Genomic DNA, 11,349 nt, shown 5'->3' with positions numbered 1-11,349 from the left:
TGGTGGCCGGGTTAGGACCTGGGTGAACCTGCTGGGCAGCGCCTGGGGAGACGGGTTTTGATGGAGCCGCGGCGCTGCGGGCGCCAGGGTGAGGGCTAGGCAGGGCCTGGCCTGGTGAAAAGGCTCTCAGCTTGAGGAAGTGGATGGCAGAGCTGCCCGCAATGTGGCCAGCCTGAGCCCCACAGGGATCCTCCAGCCCTGGATGCGCTTCCCTCTTGGCTTTCCCAGGGTTCTACAGTTGCCTCCCGCGACCCCCGGAAACACTGCAGTGGTCCTTCCCACACTTCCTGTCTCCAGCCTAGACTTCTGGACATCTCACACTGACCTCCCTCCGGCCTCTCAAATGCACCCTGTCCCAAATGACCAGAGCCATTCCTAGCCTGCCCTCCCCATCTCAGCCATGGCCCTGCCATCCTCCAAGAACTCCATCCAGAAACTCGGGCACTAATGTGGACGCTGCATCTCTCCCGGAGTCCACTCGGGTCCTGCCAGGTCCTGGCAAATCTGCCCATTTCTCCCCATCTCCACCCCTATCACTACTTCCCACTGGGGCTGTTGCTACAGCCTCCTCCCTAGCCTTACCGTCCCTGCAGCCAAAGAGCTGACACTCAAATTTCACCTTATAACTCACCCTTTGAACATCTATCAGTAACATGACCACATTCGTTTTCTGCAGACACACACCCAGAGAGTGACCGGAGCCTTCCACGCCACCCGGTGAGGGCTGCTTACCGTGGCCCTCGCCAGGTAAAAGCTGGGACGGCGTTGAGAACTGCTAGTCCAGGATCCCTAGTGCGCCCTCACAGCCTTTTCTGATTCAGCTCCAGCTTCTCTGATCTTGGCTCCCCGCATGTGCCTTGACTCCAGTCCCATAGCCCCTAGACTGGACCTATCTGGGATAACTTTGACTTCTTTGTGTGGTAATCTCTGACTCAACCTTCTAAACTCAACACTCACATCACCTCCTCCGTGAGGCCTGATCCCTTGATTCTTGTTTCTCAAAGCCCACTTTATCCTGCCAAAGCCTGAGTTAATGGATGGACCCAGGGCCTGGGTCTCAGCAGGGTGGGCCTTGGCCAGCCCGGGAAGCGGCTGGACTTGGCATGTGATGTTGGGCAAGTCAGTGCCTGTCTGGGCCTCAGATCCAGAGAACAAAAGGGTTTACACAAAATCCAAGTTTGGACCTGCTGATGACACTCATGGGAATGGACCCACCCTGGTGAGGAACGAGGGGTCATGGGCTGGTGAGGAGAGAAGTAGGTCAGGGCTGATTCCCTCCTGGATGTGGAAATACCTCCCAGGCAACTACGACACAGATGTTACCACTCCTGGAATTGGGCCCTGGAAATACCTCCCAGGCAATTACGGCACAGATGTTACCACTCCTGGAATTGGGCCCTGGAAATACCTCCCAGGCAACTACGGCACAGATGCTACCATCCCTGGAATTAGGCCCTGCAAGATCTGGCCCTGTGGTTGAGGGGATGCCAGGCTTGGGGGCTCCGAGAGGAGAGGCGGGGCCTGCACTGGGGGCCAGGACCTTGCAAAGTAAGAAGGCCTTCATAAGGGAGTACGGTCAGGCTCTCCTTGACCCCTAAGCTCCATCTCTTCGCTACCTTGCAGGTTCACCCTCTGCCCCTGGTCTCAGCCCCTCAGGCTTGGTTCCAGGGCAGGGCTTGGCTGGGTCTAGCTAGAACCACCAAGCAGAACAGGTGTGGGGTGTGCCCACCTGCTTCCCAACAGACCACATGTTCGTGGGAGAGAGACTAAGGGGTGGCCTAGCCTCAGAGAACCCCTCAGTGAGTGAGAGCCCAACCCTGAGCAAATGTCTTTAGGGCCTGCCCTTATAACTGGTCCTGGGAGATCAGCTAGGGCCTCTGGGGGCAAAACCCCTTCCCCTGTCATGTCATGAATATCAAATACACACACTAATAGCAGTGGCTCTTTACTCCCTGTAGTTCCCTTTATTTCACAGAATATTTACAAACAGGGATGGGAGTAGGGCAACTTCACCAGCAAACAGTGGACCAGGGATTTGGGGGCAGTGCTAAGACGCGCCTCTGCGCAGGAGAGTTCCTGAGGATGGCCCAGGGCCCAGCGTGACCCCGGGTGCCCTGAAGGGCCTGTAGTTCCAAGCAGGTCCACAGCCAGGCTGAAGCTGGACAAGTCGACTCAGGCCAGGTCAGTGGTGGGGGAGCCCAGCTGCTTGGAGGCCAGGAGCAGGCGGGTGGCTGCGCTCTCGGATTCAGCTTGCAGCCGCCGGTTGTTGTGACGCAGGCTCCGCACCTCCTCCTCCAAGGCTGCCTTGTCTGCCTTCTCCTGGGGGGGAGGGAGAGGAAGCAGGAGTCAGAGTGGCTGGCCGATTTCCCGGGGTAGCCCTGGAGTCCCTCCAAACCCCCAGCCCACCCTTGTCACCTTCTGCAGGTCCTCCTGCAGCTTCCTGAGCATGGACTCCAGGTGAGAGACCTTCTCTGACAGGCTCCCGGGTTCTGGCCTGAGGACATGGGAGTTGGGACTTAGTGGGACTGAGGCAGAGGGCAGCTCTGTGGCCGGTTCCCAGGCCCACCTGAATGAGGGGGGCCCAACCCCAGTCTTCTCAGACTTAAGTGTGAAAGCGGAACCCAGGATAATGCTTAACTCCAGTGGATGGACACAAGACAGTGGTCACAGAGCCATGGTGAAGGGGCTAGATCAGGGTGGGGAACCTTACTCAGCATCAGACTTGGGGGTTCCCTTGGCATCTCTGCTCTCTGGGATGGGCTGTCCTATGGGAACAGAGGGACCATTTGAGCAGGTAGGTAAAGGGAATAAGAGCCCCATCCCGGCTCCTCCCCACAGTACCCTGGTGGCCTCACCCTCCCGGGACAGGGACTCCAGGATGGTGTTGCAAGTGGAGGCGATCTCTGAGATGGACTGCCACTCGTCTTCCAGAGTCTCACTGCCCGCCTCTGACATGACTGGGCACAAGGAGGTGGGCTCAGCCAGGAAGCCCAGGCTAGCCTCTCCCCTGCCCACCTCCTATTCTCCATCTTGCTCCAGACTCACTTTTGCTGATGGAGTTCCGAAGAGACAGGGTTCGTGGCAGGAAGGAGGCTCTCAGCTCCGGGGCCGGGTCACCCCTGTCTTCACCATCACTGAGGCTGCCTGACCCATCCTGAGGGGCAGAAATGGGTACAAATGCAGTGACGTCCACCATCACCACTGTGGCCACCCCTGCCTGTTGGGCTCTAGAGGCTTGTTTCTGCTCACCTGGGTTGAGGGTGTCTCCTTGCCAGCACTAGGTGCTGGGGGCTTGGCCGTGGTGGCCAGGAGGAGGTCCGGTGTGGTGTTGGGCAGGACCGGGGCCTCGTCTGACAGGGAGCTGGGGAAAGCAGGATCAGCTCAGCACTGGAAGCCACACCCCATGGCCCTTGCTGTCAGAGGCCCGCCTGCCCAGCCTCACTGGGCTGGGTGAGAGGATGGCAGAGCGGGTGCACCTGCAGGGTGATGGCGAGCTCTGGCTGTGCAGGAACTCAGTCCTCTCCTCGGCCAGGTCCCCAGGCCCTGTAGGAACGCTGCCATCATTCAGGCACACGTGCAGCAGCTGCTTTGTGGTGGGCATCAGGGCCACCCCAGGGGCCTCGTCCTGCACTGGCTCTGGGGGCCCCCGCCGGCTGGGCTCCTGCAGAGACAGCCTGTACAGCTCTGAAAAGCTCCTGGGGGGAGGAAGGGGCAGGTCAGGTAAGAACACCCGGCCGCCAGCCTCCTGCATCACCAGCCCCATTCCCAGCTGTGTCCGAGGCTCACTTCCAGGAGAGCTCTCCAAACTCCTTAACAATGAAAAATGTTTGCCTGGCTACTGGCCATTTTTCCAGACCTAGATCCAAATTGCATTGCTGCCCCTGTGTATCCTGGGTAAATCGCTCTGAACGTACATTTCTCCATCTGTGAAATGGGGATAATAGTACTGATCTCATATCTTGTCGTGAGGATTTAAATAACAGGTAAATCACTTAGCAGAGAGATCCAAACACTACTAGGGATCAAATCCAGCCTGTGCCTTTTTCTTTTCTTTTTCAGTTTGTCTGTTTTTGTACTAATGCAAGCTAAGAATGGCTTTTACATTTTTAAATAGTTGAAAGAAATCAAAAGGCTATTTCATGACACGTGAAAACATGTTAAATTTAAATTTCGGTGTCCGTAAATAAAGTTTTAGTGGGATGCAGCCACTCATTTATTAATTGGTTTCACCCTACCCATAAAGAAAGTGCGGTTAATAGCGATTAAGAGACGCGGGATTCTCTCAAGAAGGAAAGGCCTTCACCTGTGATTCTCGAGAGAATGCTAGTGGCTACACAGGAGGCACGAGGCGGAGGCCAGCTGCCGGGTCCTCCCACCTCCCCGTGTCCCCGCACCCTGCCTGACCTGCGGGGTCGGCCGCTCTCGTCTGGGGGCAGGACAGTGACGCAGACCTTGGGTGCCGAGCGCAGGAGCTGAGCCGCGGCCTCGGGGCCAAGGCTGGGCAGCGTCTGGCCGCAGACGCGCAGCAGACGCGCCCCGGGCCGCAGCCCTGCGGTCTCAGCGAACGTGAAGCGCTCAACGCGCGTGACGAAGCCCTCGGCGTCCACTTCGAAGCCCTGGCGGTCTTGGCCATCGCGGGGCAGCGCCAGCTCGCGGGTCTCACAGCCGCGGCTCACCAGCTGGAGCGGGATGGGGCGTGAGTGAGCTTGGCTGACCGCGCGTAGGGCCGTCCCAGGCCACACATATCTTCCCATATCCCCCAAGAACATTAGCAACCCACTTGGCAGATGAGGGCCTGAGGCTCGGAGACCAGAGTCACCTGCCCGAGGACCCCGGTGCCAGCTCTGCCAGGCTTTTGGGCTGGATCTGAGACTCCTTTTCGCAGGAGGCGGCGGGAGCGAAGGTTTCCCAAGCAAGCTCCGCCCCCGGCGCGCAGCGGGACCTGGGCTGCGATTGTCCTTCACCCCGCCCTTGCTCCCGGCCTCACCTGCAGGCGCGCCACGACTTCTCCTACGGCTTGCCCGGGGGGTCCGTCGAGGCGCAGGGTGATCGCCTCCCCGCGGCCGTGGTACAGGTCGAGCTGCTGCTCTGAGAAGGTCCAGGCTAGCACGTCGCGACAGGCGCAGTTAAAGACTACGCGGCCGCTGCGCGGTGCCACCAGCACCAGTGCCTCGGCAGAGATGCCCAGAAGGCAGGGCACCTCGGTGCCGTCAGGGCTGCCGGCCTGGGTCCCGGCAGCGCCCCGCGCCCCGGGAGCGGCGCGCACTCCCCACACCAGCGCGCCCGCCGCCTGCAGCTCGGCGCCCGCGCCCCGAGGGGGCGCCCGCCGCCTCCCGCCCAGGGAGGGCAGGCCGAAGCGCGAAGCTGAGTCCAGCGACGTGGTGGTCACCTCATTGGTGGCCAGGTCATTCAGGTACTGCTGGCGCGTGCGCGTGGCCATGGTGTGGAACTGACGTGCGTGGCCCGCCGCCTGCTCGCCATTGAGCGCCTTGGCCAGCAAGAAGGCCCGGAAGTCAGCATTGGCGGCAAAGGGGCCTCCGCCAGAGGGCAGAGCTGGACCGAAGGCCGGGGTGTCCTGGGTGCGGCTCACAGCCACCCTGCAGGGAGCGAGACCGTAGTCAGGGGGCAAAGGGGAGAGTCCAGGAAGCCATGCTCTTGGCAGAACTAGGACTACCCTGGCGCCCACCTGTAGGAGGTGTGTGGAGTACAGGGCGCTTGCGCCCGCACCACCAGGAACACGTGCTGGAAGTGCGAGCGGATGGTGGTGGGGCAGAAGGGCTTGCTGCCTGGTTCCTGGAACACGATGGTCACGATGTTGTTGCCTATGTGGCGCTTACGCAGGAGCTGGGGGGTAGATGGTAGGGGATGTGAGTGGGACCTGTCTGCCCCCTAAGTCCTTCCTTGTTCAAGCCCCGCAGAGCCTGGGCACCAGTGACTCCACCTCCTGCCCCAGCGAAGGTCTGGGGTGTCTGTTTTGGGGGAGGGGCACCAACAGTGACAGTTGTTGGGGGTCAAGAGAGCTCAGGCAGAGGCTCAAATATTGCCATCCCCACAGTACCCCTCCATGGTTCCCCAGAAGCCCCTGGCCCTCGCCACCCTCATCCTAGGCCCCTCACACCTGCTGCTGGTTATTGGGGGTGTAAGGCAGCATCGTGGACACGTGAAACATGATCTCGTGGTCCTGGTACATGGTGTAGAGGGAGTGTGTGCCCGTGGAATCCGCTGTGGCCAGGGAATTGCGAACAGAGGGAGAGAGAAATCTGGGTGGCTCGAACCTACCATCCCTGCCTGCAGTCTGGGGCCTCTGTGCTCCCCCGCCACCACAGCAAGTGGACAACCCCTTCATGCCATTAGCCAATGTCCAGGCCACAAGTTCCTCAGCCTTGGCTGTTCCCCTTCCCATGCTCCCAAGTCTCCAGCCTCCAGCCTGGGGTCAGGATCAGGGGTGTTGAGAGAGAATGAAGACAGAAATGAGAAATGGCCTCCTAAGAGGGAGGAAGGGTGGATGTCCTAGGAGAGGACAGATGTTGGTCCGCGCACCAGCATGTATGGAGCAGTGAGAGAGTGGAAGGCAGGCAGGAAGTGCTCAATAAAAATCTCTCTCAGGGGCCCTGCGGAGCTTCCAACCAGGAGGCAAGGGCAGTCCCAGGAGGCTGAGCTGGTGGAATGTGTGTTTGATGGAGCGGGTGGTGTCCCCAGACCCCCTCGGTCCCAGCTCTGGCAGGAGGGCACCAGGGCCTTGGGGATGGTCCCAGTCCCTCCTCCCAACACATGGCTTGGCTTTTGCAGCCCCTGACCCATGTCCTCAGCCTACCTAAATAACTCTCCATTCCTAACCTTAGCCCCAGGACAACATGAGACAGAAGTGACAAGGCAATTGGTTCTCACCAAGGCAGCCTGCCCCTCGGCACAGGTCTGCCCCCACCCCCCAATCCCCTGAGCCTCACTTTTGGTGTCCAGCTGGGCCCGGTAGCTCTCAAAGCCTTTAAGCCGCACCACGTCGCCCAGCAGGGTGAGGAACTGCATGAAGGCCGGTCCTGCCTCCTGGTTGTTATACATCTCCTCCTCTGAGCCTTGGCCCTCCCGGCAATACAGGATGCCCACCTTGCGCTGGAAGCTCAGCTGGAAGCGGGGGAGGGCACAGGCAGAAGGTACAGGCCTCAATCCCTCCTGGCCCCATCCCCACTGGTCCCTGGGGAATGGATGCAACACTGGCCTAGGAGTTGGACCACCTTGATGCCTGGCCCCTGAGCACCACCCTCTCTAAGCCACCATCATGTCTTCCCTATCAAGTGGGTTTGGTCTGTTTTACTCTCAGTGCTCAGAGGGGAGAAGAGGTCACAGGTGGGATGGGACTGGGAGGGGGTTCTCCTGTGACCACAGAGGAAACGATTCACGGAAAGGGCCCTGCACACAGTACACTCTATCCCGATAAATGTTCACGTTGTCATCTTCAAGGCTAACCTGTTCTTCCCTCCCTCAAATCCCAGGCACCGCCACCCCAGCCTCTGGAGGCCTTGAGCTCCACACCGCCTCCGCTCACTCTGCTCCTGGCTCCTTTCCATCTGGGGTTAACTGCACAGCTCAAGGCACTCTACCCCCGTGCACGCAAGCCCCGTTCCCCTCCAGCTCTGGCCTCTCTTCTTCACATTAAGCTGGTCTGCACCCGCAGTCTCCACTTTAATTTCATTCCCCCTAACCCCTGCAGCCCCACTTCCACCCCAGCTCCTGAACCCCAACTCCCTCCAAAATCCCTCCAGATGTTAAAGTCCGGGTTCTCATTCAGTAGGTCTAGGTGGAGCCCAAGATTCTGCATTTCTAACAAGCTCCCAGATGATGTGGCTACTGCTGGTCTAGACCTTGAGAGGCAAAGTTCCAGGCGACCTCTGATACCCTCTCTGAAAAGCCAGCTCCCCTGGGATCACAGTCCAATGTAGGATCAGGGTCAGTCCTAGGCATCTGGGAGCTGGGCAGGCTGGGTTTAGACCTGTAGGGCTGAGGGCGTCCCGGCCACTCACCACTTGCTCATCCAGCGTAAGCAGCGTGCGTGGCACCTTCGGTGAGGCTGACCCCAGACGCAGACAGGTCGGGCTCAGCCGTGGCGCTACGTGCTCCAGAAGCTTCCTCGGTGACAGGCCCCGCGGTGGCCCTGGTGGCAGCGCATCTTCTGAGATGGTGCCGCGGAGAGTTCGGAGCTGAGGAGGGGACGTAGGGGCGCTCAGGACCCATACAGGTTGTCGAGAAGGCAATAGTATGTGGTCTGATCCCATGACCCCGGCCCACCTGCGTGGTCCGCACGATGATGCGGTAACTGTGCACAGTGCCCCCTCCGCTGCCCTCCTTCTCTTCCCGCCTCAGGCTCACTGCCACCGGGCCCAGCACCTCGTCCAGTCCAAAGAAGTTCTGGTGTTCTGGGGGACAGGGGAAAGGGTGAATGATGGGTCCCACCCATCCGCTGTCCCACCCTCACTGGACCACGCCCAACACTAAGTCCTGGCCCGGGTCCCATCTCTTCACCTAGTGCAGACCCCAGACGAAGTTCCACCCCTCTGAAGCCCCGCCCACGTCCAACCAAGCCCATTGCCTGCTCCTTGATACTTGGCCCTATGCCCTACCCCTATCACTTCTTGTCTCAGACTCGGGGGGGCTGATACCTGCCTGATCCCATGCCTAGATCCTGCCATGACCTGGCCCACCATGCCCATATTCTCCAGGATGTCTGGGACCCTCCCTTCTGGACATTGATGAGAACAAAGCTCCCGGTGCAGGGGTTTCAAGCCTCACAGAAACATAGAAGGAAATCTGTCCCCAGCCTGGAGGAGCATGAGAATGAACCAGATGGAGGCAGAGGGGTGTGCCTGGCTGTGGGTGGAGGCTGGGGTTGGTCTTAGAGAGGTAAAGCTGGGCCCAGCAGGACAGCCTTGGCCCAGAGGCAGAGCCTAACCCTTCGTATGGCCTTCATATTGACAGGAAAAGGACAGCTCGTGAGCCCTACTGTGTGACTGCAGGTGACAGGAACCTCTGCCTTCCCAAGGGGGCCCTCTCCTCACCTTTGTTGTAGAAGTACTTGCGGTAGTAGCCAGCACCCAGGTCTGCGTGCTCCAGGCTGTAGGCTGAGGTTCGGTTCTGTGGCTCCTCCAGGATGGACACGGCCGCGTTGGGCAGTGCAGGTGGCACAGGTGGGGACACCGGTCCACCCAGGCCCAGCTCACCCTCACCCCCAAGCTCACTCACAAAGCCAGGTGCCTCGAGCAGCAGGTCGGAGCTGGCAGTCCGGTCCTCAGCTGAGGGCGGGGTCCCAGAGCTGGCCTCTGCATGGCCTCCAGTCCCCCAAGGTCTTGGAGCCCAGTCAAAGAGCAGGCTCTGCACATCATAGTGGGCGAACCAGCGGGGCTCAGGCACTGGTGGGAAGGTGGGCTCTGGCTCCTCGGCCGGCAGCCCCAGCAGTGCCAGTGGGTCAGTGAAGAGTCGAGTGGGGACCGCAGCAGGGCGGCTGGCTTCCTCGTGGCTGTGGGCACGGGCACGAGGGCTGGCCGGTGCTGGGGGCCGGGCCTCACCTGCATCACTCCCACTGCGCAGGAGTGGGCCCCGGGCTGGCCTCGGCTCGAAGGTGTGTGGTGTCAGCGGGGGACGTGCTGGCTGGCGCAGCTTGCGGGCGAAAAGGTCATCGGTGGGTGCAGGGGCTGTGCCCCGCCGAGGGCTCCCAGCGCCACCGGCCCACATGGGCATGCAGCGGGCCTGGCTCTCCAGGGGCCTGGCCGCATTGGCAGGCACGGGTGTCGGGTGCTTGGTGCCCAGCCAGCAGGCTGGTTCCTGCTGAGGGAGGAGTGGGCTGCTCAGAGGGACCTGGGGAGAAAACAGGAACCGGGGGGCCCCAGCCTGGTCCTCCACCGCGCCGGGTTGGCTTCCGGCCCTCTACGAGACCATCAAAGCCGCTTCCGCTTTCCTGGCCACTTCCTTGTCTGCCTCGGGCTAAGGTTTCCAGCCCCCTCCTCCAGCTTAGCACTAAGCAGGGCCAGGGGCTAGGCTGTTGGGGCATTGGCCTTAGGGTCTTGGAGGCTAGGCAGCCCTGGGGCTGCCAGCGTCCCCCAGTTCCAACTCACACACCTTGGATTTGGCCCGGGTCCAGACTGAGGGTCCCCACCAAGCTCTGGCCCAACTGGACAGATGTTTTGTCTCAGCTGGGACGGGAAACCCATGGGGCCACTGGTGTCTGAGTCCTGCCCGCTTGACAAAGGGAGGACGTCCTGTCCCCAGAGACCTTCCTCCCTGCCCCTCCTACTTCCTCCAGGGTCCCTAAGGAGCTGAGCACCCAGAGGTCAGGTCTCAATGCCCTGGCCCTCACAGCCTCAAAACCTCAAGGACATAGAGGTTCCCAGGGGGTACTGGCAGGGCAGCAGGAAGGGCAAGAGGACTTCCTTTGGCACAGGAAGTGGCCCCAACTATGGGCCCAGCCCCCTGCCCAGCCCCACATCCTGAGGAAGGTGGTGGGGTCATACCACACTCAGTCATGGGACCCAAGTCACCTTAGCCTGAAAGACAGGCCTTGGTTCACTTTCTTGCAGACTACTGTGACCATGCCTGGGGGCAAGGGAGAGAGTCATGATGGCTGGGCCCCTCTGCTGGAACTGGGACCGATGGGGACCTCTGGCAACCTGGCCTCACTGATGCTGACAGGGAGGTCTGAACCCCATGTGACAGATGGTCAAACTGAGGTCCAGATAAGGGGATGCTCTTGCTTGAAGCAATTCCGTGTCAGAGCTAGGATTTGAACCTGGGTCTGTCAATTTCCAGGGCCCAAATAGTGCTATACCTGCTCACTCCTGTCCTTGTATATGTAGGTGTGGGGCAGATTGGGGGGTTGGGCTGAGGCTCAAGATCTCACAGGATGTAAGACTGAGACACCCAAGGCCCCAGGGACCTGCTAAGTGTGGAAATTTGTTGAGGCTAGGGGCAGGTGCAAAGCGTAGTATAACATGGCAGGGGAGCGACCCCCAAGTGAACCCAGGATGGAGTTGGCTGCTGGGGCAGGGATGTGGGGACCCTCCACCAGGGGTGCAGCCACCTTCTGGTGGGTCTTTGTGCATCATCCAGTGACATGTGGGGCTGGGCTAGATGGGGGTAGGGGCACCCCTCAGCTAAAGCTCCAGAACCAAGGAAGCTTATGCCTCCAAAGCTCAGAGTAACTCCTCCCGCGTTTCTCCTAGGACAAGCTCTGATGCTGACTCTGAGCCTCTGTTCTCTCATCTCTAAAATGGGGTTAATTAATCAAAACTGTTTCCTCTTAACAGTGCTGGGAGATTGAATGGCCGCTGAAACTAGTGAAGCTGGCCATGTGTTAAGTGTGTA

At 60.1% G+C, this 11,349-nt stretch overlaps 1 protein-coding gene and 1 long non-coding RNA gene across 3 annotated transcripts; one reads left to right on the top strand and one right to left on the bottom strand.

The window, feature by feature from the left end:
- Positions 1–16: 16 nt before the first annotated feature.
- Positions 17–1,948, top strand: LOC111744950. Its single transcript, XR_002782402.1, has 2 exons — positions 17–492; positions 677–1,948. It is a non-coding gene; the product is annotated as an uncharacterized LOC111744950 (long non-coding RNA).
- On the bottom strand, positions 1,943–11,341 carry SIPA1 (signal-induced proliferation-associated 1). Of its 2 annotated transcripts, XM_011368840.2 has the most exons (15): positions 9,051–11,341; positions 8,284–8,411; positions 8,019–8,195; positions 6,948–7,122; positions 6,119–6,222; positions 5,687–5,844; positions 4,988–5,597; positions 4,405–4,679; positions 3,477–3,695; positions 3,250–3,361; positions 3,046–3,154; positions 2,856–2,957; positions 2,711–2,765; positions 2,416–2,494; positions 1,943–2,319 (listed from the first exon to the last, which is right to left on the bottom strand). In XM_011368840.2, exons 1-15 carry the CDS (start codon positions 9,727–9,729, stop codon positions 2,173–2,175), a joined length of 3,129 nt encoding a protein of 1,042 aa, XP_011367142.1. In that variant the 5' UTR covers positions 9,730–11,341; the 3' UTR covers positions 1,943–2,172. The 2 variants fall into 2 exon arrangements, with proteins under 2 accessions (XP_011367142.1, XP_023391494.1); XM_023535726.1 differs by lacking the exon at positions 2,856–2,957.
- Between the last annotated feature and the right edge of the window lie 8 nt (positions 11,342–11,349).

Source organism: Pteropus vampyrus, unplaced genomic scaffold, assembly GCF_000151845.1.
Source record: "Pteropus vampyrus isolate Shadow unplaced genomic scaffold, Pvam_2.0 Scaffold144, whole genome shotgun sequence".
Taxonomy (NCBI): Eukaryota; Metazoa; Chordata; class Mammalia; order Chiroptera; family Pteropodidae; genus Pteropus; species Pteropus vampyrus.
This window is presented reverse-complemented; position numbering and strand designations above follow the sequence as displayed.

What these genes read in the sequence shown, in the direction of transcription:
- SIPA1 (XM_011368840.2), bottom strand. Translation starts at nt 9,729, where the DNA reads ATGCCCATGTGGGCCGGTGGCGCTGGGAGCCCTCGGCGGGGCACAGCC. An exon ending in CAAGTACTTCTACAACAAAG is followed by an intron (nt 8,412 to 9,050) that starts GTGAGGAGAGGG and finishes CCTGTCCCCCAG; the next exon opens with AACACCAGAACTTCTTTGGA. An exon ending in AAGTCGTGGCGCGCCTGCAG is followed by an intron (nt 4,680 to 4,987) that starts GTGAGGCCGGGA and finishes ATCCCGCTCCAG; the next exon opens with CTGGTGAGCCGCGGCTGTGA.